Here is a 22085-nt window from a genome sequence, read left to right on the forward strand (position 1 = left end):
ATTTCCCAGCTGGTCAGGGCAAATAAATCAAAGCTGAGAGTGAGTGTTGTTTTAATACACTGTGAGATCCAGGTTTATCTCATGGTGTTCCCAAGAGATCACTCATGACTTCCAGCGTTTCGGTTTTGCTGGGATGAAGGTATATAAAATACAGCTGGTGGTTCCTCTGCCCTAAGGCTCAAGGGCTGAACCATGACTCCCAACAGAGCTGTCTTAACCCTGAACCCCCTCTTTTCCCTCCCCGCTGGTTCTCCTGGGATGGAACCCGAACAAGTCAAGTTTTTCAAAGGGTTTCAAGCCGAAGCAGCCCTAGAATTTTAAGTGCTGACCCACCACTGAGTTTGGAAATCTCATTCAACGTAAAGCCCATTGCTGCATGAAGATGATGGGGGTTGTTGTGGGCCAGGGAGAATTTGTAGCACTGGGGAGATTCCCTTTTCCCTTCCGCTGTGTTTCATGGCTGGAAACAGCCCTGTACGGCTCTCTACAGCTGCTGAACGTTAAAACAAAAAAAAACCCAAATGTTTGCTTTGGTCCTGTCATTTATTTGCTGGGAAGACATTAGTTTTCACCGGTTTATCTTGATGCTCTGTTCACCCCCAGCTGTTGTGACTGCAGAGGGATAGGATGCCAGCAGCTAATAAACAGGATGATAACACAAACTTCCTGTCTTTCAGAAAAGAAATACTACCAAATTTGTGGTATACATTATTTTAATGGCGTGTTTTTCTGTAACGTGCATTTTATTTCACATTCTTCATTCACTGCTGGCAGCATTTTGACTCCCAAGGGATGCTGCAAGGCAAGACCATCTCAAAAAACACTTGCAGGTCTTCCATAAACCTCTTCTACCCAAAGGGGTGATGCTCCAGTGGGGTGGGATGGGTGGTTATCACAAGCTCAGTGTTTTTTGCAAACTTCAGCTCTGGGGCTTACATCTGTATTCGTGTGCTCAAGGGATGAACCCCACCGCGACACCCATGGATAATCCCTAAGCTCTGGGGAAGCAGAGCACAGATTTCCCTTCCCCATGTGTGGGTGAAATTAGGTTTTCTGGAGGCGAGTTGTATATCGGGGAACGCGGTCCGGCTGAGCAGGTTTGCTCCCGCTGGAGGCACTGGGAAGGGCTTGGACTCTGATAGCCACGAGGGAGATGGATGGGTGCCAGCTAGCAAGGATGAATTTAAAGTTATTTTTTATGAATGATCGTGATATCTCTGGGCTGCAGCAGCAGCCTTTTATCAATCAAGGAGATGCCAATAACAGGGAGAACCTGTCACGTCTTAATTAGTACTGTGTGCTAGCTGCTAGCCCTGGGCGCTCTGCACTTTCCCAGACGTCTCTCCACCTGTTGTTATTAATGTACATTAATAAAGGGGGAAAGTAGAGGCGAGCTTTGGCCCGGCTCATGCTACGTGGCATTCATAAAAGCCATCTGGAGCGCATGAAAGATAGAACATTGCTAACCCCTTCTCCCAAGAAGGACCAGCCCCCAAAACAGATACGACACAGTGGAAGTGTTGGGTTTGCATTGGGGTTTGGGAAATAAGGTGGGCATTGTCCCCACCTTTCCATTGAACTTCTTTCCAATAGCCCTGAGGGGTGTCTCGTCAGTGGAAGAGGGATCAGCTGTTCAGAGGTTTATTTCCAAATTTTCCCTACTTCCTGGCAATTGGTTCTGTTCCTGGCTGTGCCAACGATGACCATCTGTGTAACTACCACGGTTTTCCTTAAATAGGGGGCTAGGTCTCCCTTCCCAGCCTTCTTAGGCTCTAGTAACCTTCTGGACTGATGGAGTTGGCAAGGGTAGCGATAAGTGATGAGATGAGAGGAAATGGCCTTAAGTTGCACCAGAGAAGGTTTAGATTGGTTATCAGGAAAAATTTCTTTACTGAAAGAGTGGTGAAGCCCTGGCAGAATCTGCCCAGGGCAATGGTGGAGTCCCCATCCCTGGAGGTGTTAAAAAAATGGTGTAGACTTGTCTCTTTGTGACATGGTTTAGTAGGCACTGTGATGTTGGACTGGATGGTCTTAGAGGTCTTTTCCAACCTTTATGATTCTATAGTATTAAGAAAGCTGGTTGTTTTTTTCATCTAGGATAATAGCCTGAGGTATTTGAATAATTTTTGACTCATTTGAGTATTAGAGCTCCTTTTGTAAAAGTATTAAATCCCCGCATTCCCATTTGGAGGATATTTTCTCAGTTAATCAAGCCTTGCTGGTTTCTGGTCTGTATGCTTGGAGATGGAGATTAAATAATAAGTTTGCCATTTCTATGACAACAGATACACAGTTTTCCTGAAGGAGATGTTGTTTCAGAAGGTTTGCCAGGTGGATCACAGATAAGAAAGTTTCATAAATTATGTTTTTGGCTCCAACACATAAAATATTATTTTTGGTGCCTTTCCAGAATGTGATCAGCTGGCGCAGTCTGTTCCGCTGCTGGGGCTGCAAGCCTCGGGGAGTCCAAGGGCTTTTTGCTGTACAGCCAGATCGTGTGGCCCGCTTGGGTCTGGAGTAATTAAATTTCCATTTTGTACGTTTGGGACAACTGAAAAGGTGAGCTGAGGCAAAGAGAGACGGTCAGGGCAAATATTGTTAACGGTACTTATAAAATAAGAAAGGACAACAGCAAGTGGGAACTCGTTGGCTGAGATGTTTCAGCTGGTCTTCCATGGGTGAAGAGGATAGGTGGTAGAAACCTAGGCTGACCATTTTCCAACGTGTTAGATACTACCTGGGACGGCACAGCCAAGAAGAAAGCCATCCAAGTCCACAGGGGTGCTTATGTGTCAATTATGCGAGTGATAGTTCCTCTTCCAAAGAAATGCTTGCTAACGAAACAGATTCTGTCCAGCATTCTGTCCATGCTGCACGGAAGAGAAGGACCTGGGGGTGCTGGTTGACAGCCGACTGACCATGAGCCAGCAGTGTGCCCAGGGGGCCAAGAAGGCCAACGGCATCTTGGCTTGTATCAGAAATGGGGTCACCAGCAGGTCCAGGGAGGTTATTCTCCCTCTGTACTCGGCACTGGTGAGACCGCACCTCGAATACTGTGTTCAGTTCTGGACCCCTCACCACAAGAAGGATGTTGAGGCTCTGGAGCGTGTCCAGAGAAGAGCAACAAAGCTGGTGAGGGGCTGGAGAACAAGTCTGACGAGGAGCGGCTGAGAGAGCTGGGGTTGTTTAGCCTGGAGAAGAGGAGGCTGAGGGGAGACCTTATTACTCTCTACAACTGCCTGAAAGGAGGTTGTGCAGAGGAGGGAGCTGGGCTCTTCTCCCAAGGGACAGGGGACAGGACAAGAGGGAATGGCCTGAAGCTCCGTCAGGGGAGGTTCAGGTTGGATATCAGAAAAAAATTCTTCACAGAAAGAGTCATTGGGCACTGGAACAGCTGCCCAGGGAGGTGGTCGAGTCGCCTTCCCTGGAGGTGTTTAAGGAACGGGTGGATGAAGTGCTTAGGGACATGGTTTAGGGAGTGTTAGGAATGGTTGGACTCGATGATCCAATGGGTCCTTTCCAACCTGGTGATTCTGTGATTCTGTGATTAAAATGGCTTTTCTGTCTCCTGCCTGATGTATACCTGGCCAGCGCTGCCACCCTTTCTCACTCTCCACGTTTTTCTCCCTCAGGTCTCACATTGGGTGCTTTGAAACAAAGGGAACAAAAGGCAAACGCAGATAGAAGACCAAAATGAGGAAACATCGACATTTGCCCTTTGTGGCAATATTTTGCTTTCTACTCTCAGGCTTTTGTTCGGTTCGTGCCCAGCAGCAAGCAGGTAAGACCGGACAGCTTTATCTGACTTTGCTCCCTTAAAAACGTGCTGCTAGTTCACACCGTTTGATTTTTATCGTGCATGTCAATGCTATGTTGTGGTTTACCTTCTGCTCCTCAGCTCCCACGTGGCTGAGGGTCCTTTTGGACCCAGACCCTCGCCAGCACACGCAGTGTCTTCCTGAGCACGTCACTGGCCGGTGGCACGCCTTTGAGGATGCTCTGCGGAGTACAGGCACGTGGGACGTGCAGCCAGGGTGGCCCTGAGGAGGTCTTCTCCTGGGCAGAGCTGTTTTGTCCTCCTTGCATGTGTAGGAAGGCTTTTTTTTGGCCGTGAGAAGAGCATTGCCACCAACTTGCGGAAAGGCTGTTTGTTCTTTTTTATTTCTTTTTTTTTTTTGAGAGGAGACTCTGGTGCCTTTGGGACCAGAGCCGGTGTCACAAAGTGGGGTGTTAAAACCGGAAAACTCATTACAGCGCCCAAGCTGCTTATACTGAGCAGCCCTTCTTTCCTAAAGCGCCACTGAGGAGCCAGCCAAGCCCTGGGTGAGCAAAACATGTGCAGGAGACCATTGGCAGCTAGAAGCCAAGCGAGCCTAAATTCACACGTGAAGCTCTTGGGTATCTTTATCTGGCTCAGGGCTGGTGTCCAAAGCTGTGCAGCGAGGCTGTAGGAGGGGAGAAGCATCACACCGCCTCCTCCTCCCTGGGAAGGATAGGTCGCATGCTGTCCCCTCGTGTCCCTCAGGGCCTGCGGTGTCAGGGCACGGAAGGCTGTCTGTTTTTTCTCTAGCGCTTCTTGTTTTGCTGTGCGTGATGAGGGGAAGCGAAGCTTCACCTTCACTATGCGAACGAGGCTGTTGATTGTTTGGGTGAGGAGGAGGAGGTATGATTGCGCTGACAGATAGAAAATCCTAAACCCCCCATCTGTTTTTTTAAAGCTGTCAAAACCGTTGCCGTGGCTGATATAATGTTTCTAGTGGATTCCTCTTGGAGAATTGGGAAGGAACATTTCCAACTCGTTCGAGAGTTTCTGTATGATGTTGTAAAAGCTTTAGATGTGGGAGGAAATGATTTTCGCTTTGCCTTGGTCCAGTTCAGCGGAAACCCCCGCACAGAGTTCCAGTTAAATACCTACCCCTCTAACCGAGACGTCCTGTCCCATATTGCCAACATGTCTTACATGGGGGGAGACACCAAGACTGGAAAAGGATTAGAGTACCTAATCGAGAACCATCTCACTAAAGCTGCTGGAAGCAGAGCCAGTGAAGGCGTCCCCCAAGTTATTATAGTGTTAACGGATGGACGATCCCAGGATGATGTGGCTCTGCCATCATCTGTCCTGAAGTCGGCCCGTGTAAACATGTTTGCAGTCGGCGTGCAGGATGCAGTGGAAGGGGAGTTAAAGGAAATAGCGAGCGAACCCTTCGATACGCACCTTTTCAACCTAGAGAATTTTACCGCTCTCCATGGCGTAGTTGGAGACTTAGTGGCGAGTGTCCATTCATCCATGACTCCAGAAAAGGCTGGGGCCAAAGGACTGGTTAAAGACATCACAGGTAATGGCTGACTGCTGATGGCTCCCACCAGCATGGGATCTGCTGGCGTTGTGCTATGTAAAGCCTTGGTAGGGGCGAGACTGAGATGGACGTTCAGAGGTTTAAAAACAAAGGTTTGAGGCAATCGGCCCTGTGTTTGTAGGTATCAAACGTACCGTTGTTTGCTGACTGAGCTGACATCCCTGGGAGCACTTGGATGGGCGGCAGCCCGTTGTGGCTATCCTTTTGCTCCCATGGCATGGAAATGCAAATGTAAGGAGCTCTGCCGAGTTATTAAATTGCCCCATCCTACCCACTCCTAAGACAGGGAAATAGCGGGTGAACGCACCAGCCGGGATGGTGACTCTTTGAGGCCCTGATGGAAAACCTTCCTGAGACTGAGAAGGTAGCTGCTGGCTGTGGGGAAACCATGCAGGATGTTCCCTTGCAACAGACAGGCAACGTGCTACTCCAGACAGCCACGTTCTTGGAGGAAGGTGGCCAAAGCAGTTTGTTGGAGAACTTCTCCACTGAAACCCTGTCCCCGAGCTGGCCCTTAGCCTCTCTCCTTATCCACTTGGAGAAGGTGTGTGGCTGGAAGAGTCTCTTTTGCAATGGCACTCTAATGCCTTTACAAGCTGAGGGCTTCCACCTGCAGAGAATGCCGGCCCTTTCTGTAAGCAAAACCTCGCTGCAGACAACGTTGACTTCAACTGATCTGCGCTGACTGGAAGCCAGGAGGTCAACTTGCCTGGAAAAAAAGAAAAAAAGACAGTCTTCCTCTGTCCCTTCTCTGTTTATGCAATTTCAGCACGGAAAGGGCCTTCTGAGCAGCTTTGTTGTGTTTCAAAACAGAAGTCCCAGAGATCAAACCTTTCTTTTTATTCCTGAGACTCCATCTGAAGGTCAATAGCTTGTGGGGTGATGTAAGGCAACGGCAGTGTAACCGAGGCAGTGTAACATTAATCCCCCTGTGTTGTCTTGCCTGCTTAACCCTCACGCCGGCCCCACTGAGTGCTCTCCATCACTGCATGACACCGAGCGACACCAAAAGGCTGTGCTCATGTGTGGTTTTTTTGTTGTGCAAAGCGCTTGACAGGGCAAATATCCAAGCCGCGTGAAAGCCACAGGGAAGAAAAGCAGCTGCCCCAGAAAGATGATATAAGGTTCACCAATCCTGATTTAATTATGTCAGTGTTTGTGGAGAACGAGTGTTATACCCAACCTGCTGTCGGCACCGTTTGGTGTCTTCGCCATGAAGGACCCCAGTGCTTCCCTGTTGAAATCAATAGAGGAGCTGATCTTTAGCGACTGGCTGCCCTCATCCGGGCTACGCCGGCGGGTAATCCCATAGGGCACAGATATCTGGCCTCACAAATATTACTTTAAAAGCTTTAAAGGCAAATTTCTACTTTGTGTGTATCGTGCATTTCCAAGTTTGCTTCTGTTCAAAGATCTGTTTTTGCAAACATTTCTTTCCCTCCCTATAACACAAATTCAAGCTAATAATAACGTTGTGGTTTTGCCCCTATGTGACGTACGTGGGCAATCTATGGCGTATCATTAAACACGGGAAAAGATGCTACTTGGACAGCAAGAGCGTGCAAAGCACGTACGAGTGTTTGCATAAGAGTTTAAGAGGTCATTTATTCAGCTGATAACTCCGTGTAGCATTAAAATGCTGTGGATATGATGCTAGAAATGAGGCCTAATATGAAACAGAGATGTAAAAACCCCCCTGTCCCATAGTCCTTTCAGGACAGAGTCCCCAAGCTGCTGGTCTGTGGCAGTCCCCAGAGCTGGCTAAGCCTAAATATGAAAGTCAGCCCCAGGTTTGCCCTGATGTATTCATTAAACCTTTAGCTGTCTTGTCTCATCTGCCCCTCTTTGCTTAGTTGTGTAACAAGCACGCTTTTATTTGTTCTCCAGCACCAGCTTGTTCCATAAATGTGCACTGAAGTACAAGGTTGTTTTTTTTCCCAGTGATGACATATTATCCAACGCATCTGTTAATACCGATTTTTCTCTCCTGTGGGAGTGACCCGTAGTGGCTCTTATTGGTGTCTGAAATCTTGTTCCTCAAAAAAAAATGTCCAGGGTATCTAAAGCAGCTCTCGGTACACTGCTTTGAGATTTCCCTTTCTCATATATATATTTATGATGGAGTAGAATGTAAATATCCCAGCTGAGAATGGCACCATAAAGGCAACCCTAAGCACCCCTAAATTTCAACTCGATGATGGAAAAATAAATCCTGGAGTCCTTTGCAATTCTGAACCACGTTGATGAGTTGAACTTGATGGTCTTTATCGATCCCTTCCAACTTGAGATCTTCTATGATCTTCTATGTTCCCCAAGACAACACTGGCAATTGAGTTGGCCCAGGGAAGTGATGATGCCCTGAAGACCTTCTCCATTGTCACTGGAATAGCAGCATTCTTTGAATCTCACGGTGGCTTTGTACTGTATGAAAACACTTACCAGAAAAACAACTAAACAGGGAGAAACCCAAAGATTGACACTGCTGGTTGATAGCAAAGACCACAGGTTTATTCCTGGCCTTGCTCAAGTGCGTGCCAGTTTTGCTACTGGTTTCAGCTTTGGCTTTCAAAGTTGAGAGCTGAGGGGGATTTCCAAATGTTGCTTGTCATTTATTTGCAAATAGTCTGAAATTTGATTTCTTGACAAGATTGGAGAGTAATAGCATGGAAACACCCAAGCATGCTTTGGGGTCCTTTCCCTCCCTCTCCCCTTTTTGCATGCATACAGCTCTTGGTGATGTTGATGGTAAAATTGATTGAGGAAAAGGTGTATGAGCAGACACCAGGGAATTTTGGGTCTGCCTTGGTAAGTCTGACAGCAAAAAATGCTTCCCCTAACAACAATGTCGATGTCATATAAAACTTTTGGGTTTTTTTGTGTGTATATTCTCAGCAGATGCATGTGATCCTCTGTATATGGTCACAAATAGAGTTGGATAATTGTGTCATGACTGATTTCATCACCCTGTTTTTAACCTGATTCTGCATTCCTTGATTGAATATTCCGAGTCCGTAGGAAAAAAGTACAGACCAGATCCAACAGATGCATTGATAATTGATGCGTCTTTGTGCAAAATAATTGAAGACAAGTTTTGCATGGGACAAGTTTGCTGGACAAATACCATTGTGTGTACGCTGGCATCTGGTAAAAGAGTTACAGCACAGGAATAATAACCCAAACCTGTACAATTGTTTTGAATAAATGCATTTCAAATGATAATCCTTCATGATGGGTGAAGCCAATATATTCAACCTCTGTTTCTAACCAGCAAAAGAGCAGAATTGCAACAGAAAGGCTGAAATTTTCCATGTATCCAGTCAATGATGGCCTTTTTCCTTCCAAAAAACCCAGGAAAAAAAAAAAGAGACTTCAATAAGAAAAACCTTCTACAGATATTACTGTCCTCATCTGCTGTCTTCAGAGTGAATTGACACCAAAATCCACCTTTTTCATTTTGCTCTGTCTAAATACTTGGACAGTACCGGCCACTGCTGGAATGGATCTAGATTTCCAAAAATCCTATTTTCCCAAGTTTTCTCCTCGTGTACCAATAATTCTGCCCCCTGTGTAACCGCAGCCACCAGCTCCGGTTGTGTCCGCTTGAGCCATCTCTTGATGGGCAGTGGACGCTACTGGGATGGGGCTGGGAGCTCGTATTCAATCAGAATGCAGAACAAAGAGACAAATGTCACCTCCTCAGTGAACATGTGTTTTGTTTTCTCATTTTCGTGTTTCTTACTAGTTTTCCAAGAAACATGTCAGAACACTGTAAAAACTGCATGTAATCACTCATTTTAATGCTTTCACCTTTTGCATTTCTTTTTTTAAAGCTCAAGAGTCCGCTGACCTTATTTTCCTTATTGATGGATCAAACAACATCGGAAGTGTCAATTTTCAAGCCATACGTGATTTCCTTGTAAATTTGATTGAAAGCCTCAGAGTTGGAGCTCAGCAAATACACATTGGGGTGGTGCAGTATAGTGATCAACCCAGAACCGAGTTCGCTTTGAACAGCTACTCCACAAAAGCGGATGTGCTGGATGCCGTGAAGGCACTTAGTTTCCGTGGTGGTGAGGAAGCGAACACCGGTGCGGCACTGGAGTTTGTGGTGGAGAACCTCTTCACCCAGGCGGGAGGCAGCAGGATAGAGGAAGCAGTGCCTCAGATTTTAGTGCTGATAAGTGGTGGAGAGTCTAGTGATGATATCCGAGAGGGCTTGTTAGCGATAAAGCAAGCTAGTATATTTTCATTTAGCATTGGGGTCCTGAATGCTGACAGTGCAGAGCTGCAGCAGATTGCTACTGATGGAAGCTTCACATTTACTGCCCTGGATATCCATAACCTTGATGCTCTTCGAGAATTATTACTGCCCAACATTGTTGGAGTGGCCCAAAGACTCATTTTATTAGAGGCCCCAACCATTGTGACTGAAGGTATGTATGCCTTTCTAGACTGTTGAATTTCGATGAATCGATGAATGAACGAGCTTTTGCTTTAAAAACATATTTATTTTTCTTAATTTATTTTTTTTTTTGACATTTTTGCAATGCATCTCTCTGGTCTGGTTATGGAGAAATAGTAGGAAAGACAAATCACCCTGTGGCTAATGCGCAGAAACTCATTTGCCCAGGGGGTTATCTTTTGAAAACTTGAGGTTTTGTGTTAATAACTGCCATGGCGTGGGGTTTTAAAGGACGCAAGCAGAGTATAAAAAAGCTCATATAATCCTTATTGTGGTATCTAAGCACCCTGGGAGTTAATACTGCCGCACATTCAGGTCTGAAAATATTTGTCACATAAGCTCATGTTATTTGTCAGGTGAAAGTGTTGTGAGAATGAAATTTGACTAGGGGAGATAAGAGGGGTGTTAAATGAATCCTTATTCCACAGAATTTAAGTTATCGGCTTGCTAAGACAGTAAAATTCCATAGCTAAGCGAAACTGTGCCTTGTCCTTTGGAAAAGGGTGGAATTCCTGTGTTGTTGAACTTAAAAGGAAAACAGCCCTTAGTTCTTCTTAAAGTAAATCCCCCTCTCGCTAACGTAAATTCCCCTACAATCTGTAAGCCGCAAAAGTTTACAGCTTTCATTGAGGCCCTGGGAAATGAAATGTATGTGTCAATACTCCGCTTAGGTCCTCGCTGACATTGTTTCTGGGTGCAGCAGAAAAATGAATGTATGAATTTATTAAGCAAGTAGGCGCTTAGGAGCTTCTCACCCTATGGCTTTACGACTCAGTTAAGCTTACTGATAGAAAGGCTTTATGAAAGACACACGATGTCATGTTTCAGAGGCCCCTGAGATGGGAGTTGCTGCACTTAATTACGAGCATGCTTAATGCAAACAAGACCTTTGGGATCCAAGAGCCAGTCTGGAGTTCTGTACGTACTGTTCAACTCATGATGTATGTTCACATCTGAAACTGCACCCCAGATGTCTTTGCTGATCTATGTCGAAACGTGATTGCTGCCCCGTGGCTCAAATCAAAGGGAAGGAATTTGCCTAAAAGATCGTTTTATGGCATTGCCTTGATTATTCCAGGAAAGAACATAAAGAACTTCTGCTTGGAGCACCCCGCAAAAGCCATATTTAGCTAGATAAGCTGGAGTGTTCATGTCTAGCTGAAATGTGCGTGCCAGAACCCATGCGAGTCAATGGAAAAAACTCTCTTTTTGCCCCACTGATTTTTTTTAACACACTTTCAATTTCAAGGATTCAAAATGTTGGTACATTTGGTTTCATGTCTATTTGCGTATTTTCGCTTAAAAAGCCAGGTCGTTTGTAGAAGGTACTGCAGTAGCATCAGCCCATGCAATTACGTATAGATTGGTGTGCTATTATAAATGGAGGAGCCGGTATTTTCTGAGGAGCTCTAGGGAATTTCCTTTGCCTGGTGTCCATGGCAATTGGTTTTGACTGGTCTGCTTGATTCACATCAGTGCTTTGGAAGTCTGCAGCATAAAACGCTGCTTTGGGACACACACTGCAGCCCAAAAGGAATGCCAAACCCATGGAGATGCTAAATGTTCCTGTGAAATACTGACATCGTCGTGCTTCACTTTAGTTCTCCAGCTGTACGCTAGTCCTCCTGGGTTGAATGGGTGTCTCAAAGTCTTTCTGCCTCTCCTCTCCCCTATCCTTTAGCTACCGGGGGAGCCTAGATGATTAAATTAGACGGAGCGCTTCACCAAAGTTAGCTGAGATGGCAATGAGAAGTGAACTGAGCAGGGCTGGGTTCAATGCTGACACCCTCTGACATTCTCAGCTTTTAGAGTCAAACTTAAAATGCTTTGTTCCCAAGTCATCTGAAATTCCTGGGAGGCTTGCCACCAGCTTCACTGGGCTTTGGATTGCACCCTATGAGATGTGTACAGCCTTGCGTAAATGCTTTTGCTTTAATTATGTCTATTGAAATGAGCACTGTGGGGTGTTCCTTCCTCCGGGTTTTGGTTTCGGTTCTTGCATTCCTCTGCTCAAAGGGAATGTTCTGCAGGATTTGAGAGGTGCGAGAGGAATTAGTAGCAGAGGGAGCCGTTCTTTCCTGGCCTCCCTCATCTCCACAAACCCCTTTTGATGTTTCCAACAAACATCTATATAAAGTCAAAATTTTGCAGGGGCTCCATTTTTGGGTATCTGAGTGCTGACGAGCTAAGGAGGCGCTTTGGCCATCTTTCATGGGTGATACAAAGCAGGAATTCCAGCCCTTGTTATCCCTTTGGAAAGCTTCCTGGTTTCATCCTTCTCCTCAGAGTAACTGACGAGGAAAAAAAGCTGGCTGGGGGCAGGGGGTGAATGTTGGGAATCTCATGACTCGGGGAAGGGGGTGGTTTAAACTAAATGTTGTTGCTTTATGAGTATCTCAGTCTTGATAGCTCAGGCAGTCAACCGCACACGACTGGCACCTTGGGGGAGGTTCCACCTCATTTGCTTTTCATGCGGAATCTCAATTTTGTGTCTGACAGCACCAAGGTGGGATATTTTAAGCTTCAAATGTTGACAATGGGCCCTTACTCAATCCCCAGCAAGGCTCTGCGAGGGGTTTTACAAAGGCTCGCGCTTGCCGACGGAAGCAGGTCTCTCGGGTAGCAAAGCAGAAGGGGCTGCTGAGCCACAGACATCAACTCCAGCTCTAAATCGCCCCTTGGGGCAGCCAGGTCTCATGCCGCTCACCCATAATGAGAAACCTGGTGGAGACTGGCCTTTGGGAGCACTGCTTTCTGTGGCCAGCTGGTGTCCAGCCAAGGAGGACTGCAGCCAAGGCTTTGTTCTTTGTTCAAAGTAAATAGCCTTCATGCAGAGGAACCCTGATGGGCTGAGTGACTTCCCTTTTCCGTCCGGAAAGGAAAAGAGAGTGTTTGCTACCTCTTGCCCCAAGGGCTGTGAGATTCCAATGATGCTGGGTGTCATCTTCCACTGGGCTGTGCGCTTGGGTGTAGCAGTGAGCTTGGGAGGTGATGGACCTACTGTCTTGAATGTTGACCCCCATCTTGGGAGCTTGTAGTAGGTAATTTAATGACACTCCCAAGTCCAACATAACATGATGATCCATAATGCTCAAGTGTAATCTGGAAGCAGCTCAAGAGTCATTGGGTACTGGAACAGCTGCCCAGGGAGGGGGTTGAGTCGCCTTCCCTGGAGGCGTTTAAGGAACGGGTGGATGAAGTGCTTAGGGACATGGTTTAGGGAGTGTTAGGAACGGTTGGACTCGATGATCCAATGGGTCCTTTCCAACCTTGTGATTCTGTGATTCTGTGATTCAATGGCATGAAATCAGGGAGATGATGTGAGTGGGATTCTTCACGACATTGGCCATGACACACTGCTGCAAAGAATAAACGAGGGTTGTTTAAAAGATAGTGTTAAGATTATCTTCCGTAATGATCACATATGACATTTTTACCTTAAGGATATGGGTCTTGTTAATATATGCTGTTGTTCTATGTATATTTACTACGTTAAATATGATGGGTGCTTTGGTTCCAGTGCTACACAACAGGTTGATTTGCTCCTAACTATCTTCCTTCGGACTTAGTCAGGGAACTGGAAAGCTAAGTTTGCTCTTTCTGTGTCCTATGCCATCGTCAATAATAAAGTTTCAGAGATTACAACCTCAGGGATCTGTTTTGTTAAAGAAGTGGCGACTGGAATATAATTCAGCTCTTCCATGACTGGGATAGCTGTGCCAAGAAAATTCATAACAACTTGTTTTTGTTAGATAAAGAATAAGATATAGGATGAGAAGACCAAAGACCAGGTACGTCGAGTAATCAGAGACTGTTCTTTACTTGTGTCGTTGCTCTTGGGTACCTAATATTTGTGAGACCAAAGCACTCTCTGGTATAATTCAGATGGCTCCACTGCAGAGAGAAGGAGTGTCACATACTTATCTTATCTCATGAGCCAGCTGAGTGCCGTGATTTCTCCTGACTGTTTTCCTGCCTTTCTTGTTTTGACATATATATGCGTTTCAATATTAAGTTCTATAAAAAGTGCAATTCTTGCAACAATCTTGTGTCTTAGAAAGGGGAAATATCCAATTAGATTTCTTATTAGCTCTCTGCTAGAACCCTCAAAATATTTGTTTTGAAAGCAAGACCCTCTTAAAGTGTTGAGAGTAACAGTACTTCAAGCAAAGAAGAAGTCCTAAATGTTGTTGGACTCTTGATGTAGAATGGATGCACAGTGGAGGCATCCCCTAACGTTATCTTCATGTGTTACTTGCAGTTATTGAAGTGAACAAGAAGGATATAGTCTTCCTGATAGATGGCTCAACCGCTTTGGGGACTGCCCCCTTTAATGCAATTCGTGATTTCGTTGCCAAAATTGTCCAAAGGCTGGAGGTTGGACCCGACCTGATCCAAGTCGCGGTGGCACAGTACGCAGACACTGTGAAGCCAGAGTTTTATTTTAACACCCACCAGACCAGAAAGGATGTGATGGCTAACGTGAGGAGAATGAAGCTCATGGGTGGTACGGCCCTCAACACTGGCTCGGCACTGGACTTTGTGAGGAACACCTTCTTCACTACTGCAATGGGGTGCAGGATAGAGGAAGGGGTGCTCCCCATGCTGGTGCTCATCACTGGTGGTAAGTCCAGGGATGCTGTTGACCAAGCCGTGGAGGAGTTGAAAAGGAACCGGATAGTGACCCTTGCCATTGGGTCGAGAAATGCTGACCTGGCAGAACTTCAAGAAATTGCCCATGAGGCGGATTTTGTCTTCAACCCGGATGACTTCCGCCTTCAGTTCATGCAAGCTATTCTTCCTGAAGTGCTGTCACCTATCCGGACGCTCTCCGGAGGATTTGTTGTCCAAGAACCACCATCAGGTAATTAATTACCTTTTTCTAATTAAGGGCATATAGTTTACGTTCATCGACTCTTATTCTGTGACACGTAGAGATAAGGGAGAAAAAAGCATCAAGAACATGTTGCCTCTCGGATTTGCAAAATGTGCTCAAACACATGGGTGAATTCGGTAGCGTGGTGGTTGTTGCAGGTTTGCCATTCCTTGCTGGAGACTTATGTCCGTGTTCATGTTTGTCACCAACATTTAAAGGCGTGGATGTGGAAGGTGTGCATTACTAGCTAGGTACTGAAATAGTTCAGTGGAGACTTTTTCTCTCCCTTAGAGTCTGTGTGACCTATGAACAGGACACACTGTGAGTGTTATCATCTCTTCCCCAGTTTGGAAATTAGCTGTAGTGGATGTTTGCTCAAGAAAGCTTAAAAGATTCTGCTGAGTGTAAAGAAAATAAGCACGCGTGTTCATGGAGATGTTCAGAGAAAAGTAGCCTGGCACTGTTGGACTGAAACTCACCCTTTAAGAACACATTTACAGTTTTATCATTGACTCAGCTCAAGCTCTAAGAGGCATCTGAGACTATTGCAGTGTTGATATTAATATCATCTGTTTAGAAGATCATCCAAAGCCCCGTGAAGCCGGAGGATTCCTTTTAGTTGGTCTTGCCGTTGACATCAGTAGACTTTGGAAGCAATCCAGTCGCTAGAGTCACGTCTTTTGAGGCAGTTTCCCCTGCATTTCAGGGGGTGTTCTAACTGCATGGAGATTTTATATCAAATTTCTCAGAATTTCTTCCCAGTAGAGATGCTTGAGGTTGAATTATTGTTGTGCTAGATCATATTTGAGATTTGCATTTCTGTCCCATGGCATATGAACACTGGAAAAACAGGACCTCATCCAGCTCCCAGTGAGGTTCTCACTGGCTGACGTCGGTGTCGAACCATATCTGTATTTTTTCTAGCTTCTCCAAGTAATTTAAAATTATAAAATGCAGCGCCAAAGAAACCGAGCTTTTGGAAAAGATCCTTAAAACTTAAAGCCTATGGGTGATTTACATGAAAAGCAGATATTTTAAAATCACTTTGCCAATATTTATCCTTAATTAAGATGAATATCACGGGACTTATCATTTAATAAGCTTGTTTTCAAAATGTGTTTCCTGCTAATACAGTTTTGCATGGCTCTAAATCACACCTGACATTTTTATTTTTCAATGTGAATTAAACGTGTTCCTAAACTTCTTTGTTCTTTAAAGCTCATTCATGCAGCTTCTCTATTTTTTTTTCCCCAGTCTTTTGCTCTACTGTACTCATAGCTATTCTCATACGCAATAATCCGGTAATGAGATCCTACTCCATAAAATGACTGTTATTAGTAATATAACTGACTTTGACGCTAAGCGGTCTTCTACATTTCATAGAATCGAATGGTCTAAGTTGGAAGGGACCTTAAAAATCATCAGTCCACACCCCGCCATGGGCAGGGATACCTCCCACTGGACCAGGCTCCTCAAAGCCTCATCCAGTCGGGCTTTGAACAATTCCAGGGAGAGGGGACAGCCACGACTTCCCTAGGCAAAATTTCAACTAGATATTGTCTCACCCTGGGCCTTAAATGGCACTTTTCTGGGAAAAACTGAAAATACAGAAAGCCAAGACAATCTGTAAAACCTGAGAGCAATGCCTGTACTCCAAAGAACCCTTTTGTCCTTTTGGGGTTTCAAGAAGTCGCAGGGACAAGGCAAGCTAGGGAGATCCTAGAATGCTTTGGGTTGGAAGGGACATCAGGGCATCCAGTCCAACCCCCCTGCAGCGAGGAGGGACAGCTTTAATTCAATCAAATTGCACAGAACTCTGTCCCACCTGACCTTGAACGAGTGTCCACCACCTGCCTGGGCAACCTGGGCCAGTGTTTCACCACCCTCAGAGTAAAAAAAGTCTCCTAATATCAAGTGTAAAGCTCCCCTCCCTTATAGCCACATATCCATAGGCTTTCAATGCTTTAAAACAGAAAGCTACGGAGCAGAATTAGCAAAGGGCATAAATATATTATAGAATAACTTATTTGGAGGAAGGCATCCAAGGAACGCGTTGGATGAGCCCACTTATCAGCTCTCTGAGATCTTACTTAAAGTTTCAGCATTTTTGTCTGTGATCCGGACACCATGTGCGTAGTGTCTTTGGGCTGGTGTTGCAGATTTATGTCTCGAGGCTCTGATACCCTGGGAAGGATTTAACCTTAAACAGGAGCCAAGAACTGGCTGGTTACTGCCAGAAGTGTGAAATTTCTTCCCCCTTTAGCTGCTCTCAAAATATGTGCCTGACATCAAAATGCAGTTTTCTGCCTCAAAGGCAGATGTGAAAAAGGCAGATGTCTCAGGCAGCCATTGCAACCTCATCTGGATCAACTTTCCTAAGCCTATTAGAAAAAGCTATTTTTAATACCTACTCAAAATACCACCGAAATTGGATGCTTGGCACAATGTTTTTCTCCTGCGAGTGGAGCCTAACTCTGCTCTACGGGCCAGATGCTGCTGGCTGCACAGCATTACCATGGAAAGCCACTGCATGAGAGGACGTGTTTCTCTACATCTGGAGATGCATGGGAGCAGCATCCCCATGGAATGGGAGATTAAGAAGGCAGCGATAGCGCTGGGTGTCAAAGCAGACTTTACGTGCCAGAAAGCAGAAACATTCGCTAAAGCTCTGTTGTAAAGCCCTGAGTAAATGTGTGACGCCTTGCAGGTGAACAAGGAGCCTGCAGGCATGAATTGAGTGTTGCTCCACCAAAATCAACGAAGCTGCCTTTTACTGGGTAAGGATCTGACCCAGAGCAAGCGGCTCTGGCACCAGCAGCCGTTGAAAACATCTGCTGTGAGAGAGGATAAACCCGGCATTTGAAAGACTTTTCAATACAAGTCAGGAACCTTCCCTGCTCAATTTAGTCCTTTCCAGCGAGGTCCTTGTTACTTCTGTGCTGATCACACTTTCTCTCCTCTCACCCTCCCCGCTTCCTCCTAACAAGGTTTACATGCGTGTACAGCGTACGCTGTATGCACACATGAAAAAAAAAGCTGTTTGTTTTCTGTGATGTCTCATGTTATTTTCTGTGCTCTACTGCAGTTCAAGTAACCAAAAGGGATATCATCTTTCTTTTGGATGGATCACTCAACGTTGGAAATGCCGACTTCCCCTATGTGCGTGACTTTGTTGCCACCCTAGTTAACAACCTTGATGTCGGCAGTGACAAAATCCGAGTTGGCTTAGTGCAATTTAGCGACACTCCTAAAACCGAGTTCTTTCTGTACTCGTACCAAACCAAATCAGACATAATTCAACGTATGGGGCAGCTGAGGCCCATGGGTGGGTCAGTGCTGAACACCGGCTCTGCACTGAACTTTGTGCTTTCGAATCACTTCACGGAGGCTGGTGGGAGCAGAATAAATGAACAAGTGCCGCAGGTCCTAGTCCTGGTGATGGCAGGGAGGTCTGCCGATCCCTTCTTGCAAGTTTCCAATGAATTAGCTCGGGCCGGAGTACTGACTTTTGCTGTTGGAGTTAGGAGTGCGGATAAGGCAGAACTTGAACAGATTGCCTTTAATCCAAGAATGGTGTATTTTATGGATGATTTCAGTGCTCTGACAGCTTTACCGCAGGAGTTAAATAAGCCTATAACAACATATGTTAGTGGAGGTGTGGAAGAGGTTCCACTCGCCCCAACAGGTAATACCTACCTTCCTTCATGTTGACTGCATTAAGTTAATCTTGTTTCTTTTGACTGTTTGTTCCCAATGTGCATCTTCTTATCCATCCAAGGCCTGGACGACGTCAAAGCGTTAAGGCTGTGCTTAACTATCAACACGTGGCTTGGCACAGTCAGCTCTTAGTTGCTAACGTGCTTTAAAGGCAGCACGAATTTAAGTATTTTAACAGGTCCGAATGGAAGAAGAATCTTAGTCTGTGCCCACAGGGTCACGCAGGTGATCCCTTTCTGTTGCTATATTAATGTTACGGTGTAAATGCATTATCTGCGCTAGCTCAGAATACGGGAGAATGCGCTTCCGACCGCAAGGACTGGTGTGGGAAGGTTAAAGCGGTGCCAAAGAGCACAAAGGAGCAGAGGTTTATCCAGGTACTTGGTAGCCAAATCCTTCCCCAGAGCCACTCTGTCAAAGTGCTATTCCCAGGCTGTCACAGAGCCTGAATTTGACCCCAGATATTAAAAGTTATCCCCCAATATTAAATGCCAAAGCTTTTGGCAACTTTAATCCTTTTTTTTTTAAGCAGGTATTTGCTCAGTAATTCTCTTACTGTGTCTGGGTGCATAATGAAGACAAAATCAACCAGGATTGTTTAGTATAGAAAGGAGGCAATTAAGACAAATATGGAAGATGATAAGAGATAGATATGAAGTGCTTGGTTTTGCCTTGGATATTCAGTGAGATTAAAAGGGTATCAAATGGAAGTAGATAACAGGACGTAAAAAAACCGTAGCTCACCTATGGAATTAGATGCCTCCTTGTGATGCAACAGGGAGAAGCACTTAAAGAGAATGCAGAAATGCTTTGTGTGTATGAACTAATGTCTGTTATCCGCTGAGCCTTTAAATAGGAAAAAAACACCCTAAACTCTTAATCCTCCACTGCTGTTGTACCTCTTGCTTGTATTACTGGTGGATTGCTAGGGCTTAAACGTCTCTGGCCTAATCTGGAATGGCTAATTTATGATACGACGGATGTGATGTGATGTGATACAATATATGATGTGCCTGAATTTATCAAATCTGATAGAGGTTTCATTGCTTAACTTTCCTCCTCAGATAAATAAGTTAAAGCTACTGTTTAGTCCTGTAGCCTTTGAATATTGGCTAAATGAAAATCACTTGCTTTGCATAAGGGAACCCAGCTAATTTGCAGAGAAGTTTCTAGGATGATATTTAAAGAAGAAAAATACCTTCATATCTTTTTTTTTCCCCCTCTTTTCATTTGTGAATTTATTCTAGAAAGCAAGAAAGATATTTTATTCCTGATTGATGGCTCAGCCAACCTCTTGGGCAGCTTTCCTGCCGTCCGGGACTTTGTGCACAAAGTCATTTCTGACCTGAATGTGGGTCCCGACGCCACACGAGTAGCTGTGGCTCAATTCAGCGACACCATCCAAGTTGAATTTGACTTTGCTGAACTCCCATCTAAGCAAGACATGCTTCTCAAAGTGAAAAGGATGAAGATAAAAACTGGGAAGCAACTGAACACTGGAGCTGCGTTAGATGAAGCCATAAGGAGGCTGTTTGTGAAAGAAGCTGGAAGCAGGATCGAAGAGGGGGTTCCTCAGTTTTTGGTCCTCCTTGTTGCTGGGAGATCAACTGATAATGTGGAGCAACCATCGGATGCTCTGAAGGAAGCTGGAGTTGTGACCTTTGCTATTAAAGCCAAAAATGCTGACCTCGTAGAGCTGGAAAGGATTGTTTACGCACCACAATTCATTCTGAGCGTTGACTCCCTCCCTCAGATTTCGGAGCTTCAGCCAAACATAGTCAACCTGCTGAAAACTATCCAGCTTCAGCCAACAGGTACAGGGACACCCGGGGTTTCCAGGAGTCTCAAAGACACCGCTTACGTGCACTCTCGATTTGGTAACTGGGGCAATTGGGTCTGGCGATGTTTAGAACGACTGTGTAGAAACTGCTGTTGCGCTTGGATTTTCCTCTGGTCAGCCCCCGATCCAGCAAAATGTTAAGGTCCAAACTGAATTTTAAAGACTAATAAGGAAAAAAACTTTTGTTTGTCTGTGAGAGCTGCAGCGGGTGATGTTACTGGTGTGTAAAACACGGTCCAGACCTGAAATACTGTGGCCATTGGCGCAGAGATCTTGCATATATCGATGTGCAATGCTGGACAGGGTCTAGAAGAAAGAGATAAAGTCTTGAATCGATTTGTCTTTCATCCTCCCTTTTCTGGAGGAGTGGTAGGGAGTAAGGAGAGCTCCTGCTCCATTATTTCTTACAGGATATGATGGTAGTTTCTCCATGTTGCACCTATGTGCCAATAAATTAGATGCTCTTGAATCAGTTACCATTGCAAGCTCAGTAGATGAGTATGGATTAATTAAAGAACAAACCCAAAATATTAAAGAAGTCACATGGCCACAATTATAAATCAACACTGTGGTACTGAAAATCATGCGCTTCCGGCTGTGTGATTTCCTGAGGCAGCCATAAATTGAGAATCAGTCTCCCAACAGCAAGTGGTGATAAGGAAAAGTGTAACTTCCCCATCCTCTCTCTGTAAATGTCCTGGGCAGATGGACGTAGAATCATAGAAACATGAAAAAGAAATAGGGCTGGAAGGGATCTCCTGGTGCCATCTGCTACATAGCCTTGTCCAGAACCAGCTGACATTGGTCCAGTCTGTTCAGAAAAACTTCTGGTGGAGGAGATTGCCCCAACCTCCATCACCAATCTGCTCAGTTGCTTCTGTCTTTATCTGTAGGTAGTTCCTCTCAATGACAAACCTCTGCCTTCCTAGTCATAGTTAAAGCTTTTTACATCCCTTTCAGCTCAAAGATAATGATGTTATCTCATTCTTGTGTGACAACCTTTCGTTTACTTCAAGTTCACCACATAAGTCTTGTCTTGGTCCTCCTGTCACCAGCCACGTACCCCACTCATTCAATCTTTCCTTATAGATACTGCAGGTTTTCTATGGCTTTGCCCTTGGCTCTGCAATGTCAACCTACTCCAAATGACCAGAGCGTGACAATGGTGCCCCCTGGTCATCTCTTACCCCATCCTTTCCATTTGGAGTCATTGCCCGTCCCATATTTGTGCAGCTTTTGACTCGGCACAGACTAGTGCAACTGGTGCTCTTGAATTGTATCCTCCATTTTCAAACCATTTCTGTCTTGTCAAGATTGTTTTGAATCCCTTTCACCGCCAAGCACTGTGAATAATTGTGTTTGTTGCTCTCAAATAGCTGCATCCACCTACTTTTCCTAGTATGCTTGGCTAAAAGAGAGCCATCTCGTGACAGTACCTGTATTTTTTACTTCTGTTACCTAAACACTTTTGTTAGGACTCTAATCTAAACCTCCCTGGCACAACTTGAAGCCATTTGCTCTTGTTGTATCGCCTGTCACTTGGGAGAAGAGACCAGCACCCACCTTGCTACAACCTCCTTTCAGGGAGCTGTAGACAGTGATAAGGTCTCCCCTCAGCCTCCTTTTCTCTGAACTGAACAGCCTCAGTTCCCTCAGCTGCTCCTCAAAAAGCTTGTGTCCTAGACCCTTCCCCAGCACCATTGCCCTTCAGCGATTGAGCACTCCAGCAACTTGGTGTCTTTCTTGTAGTGAGGAGCCCCAAACTGAACAGGAGATTTGAGGTGTGGCCTCACCAGCAGGGGAAAAAATCACTTCTCTAGTCCATTGGCCGTG

General features: G+C 45.3%; 1 protein-coding gene across 8 annotated transcripts in view; it reads left to right on the plus strand.

Moving 5' to 3' along the window:
• COL6A3 (collagen type VI alpha 3 chain) overlaps positions 1–22085 on the plus strand; it is a 67618-nt gene that overhangs the window by 6415 nt on the left and 39118 nt on the right. For 3 of the 8 annotated variants that reach the window (XM_054070614.1, XM_054070616.1, XM_054070617.1), the window contains exons 2-7: positions 3633–3781; positions 4719–5336; positions 9188–9790; positions 14081–14683; positions 17781–18380; positions 19660–20226. In XM_054070614.1, the coding sequence (XP_053926589.1) occupies positions 3694–3781; positions 4719–5336; positions 9188–9790; positions 14081–14683; positions 17781–18380; positions 19660–20226 (3079 nt within the window). In that variant the 5' untranslated portion in view covers positions 3633–3693. Of the gene's footprint in view, positions 1–2437; positions 2560–3632; positions 3782–4718; positions 5337–9187; positions 9791–14080; positions 14684–17780; positions 18381–19659; positions 20227–22085 lie in introns of those variants that run through there. The other 5 variants (XM_054070615.1, XM_054070618.1, XM_054070619.1 and 2 more) reach the window with 5 other exon arrangements.

This window comes from Cuculus canorus, chromosome 6 (assembly GCF_017976375.1).
Source record: "Cuculus canorus isolate bCucCan1 chromosome 6, bCucCan1.pri, whole genome shotgun sequence".
In the NCBI taxonomy this organism is placed as follows: domain Eukaryota; kingdom Metazoa; phylum Chordata; class Aves; order Cuculiformes; family Cuculidae; genus Cuculus; species Cuculus canorus.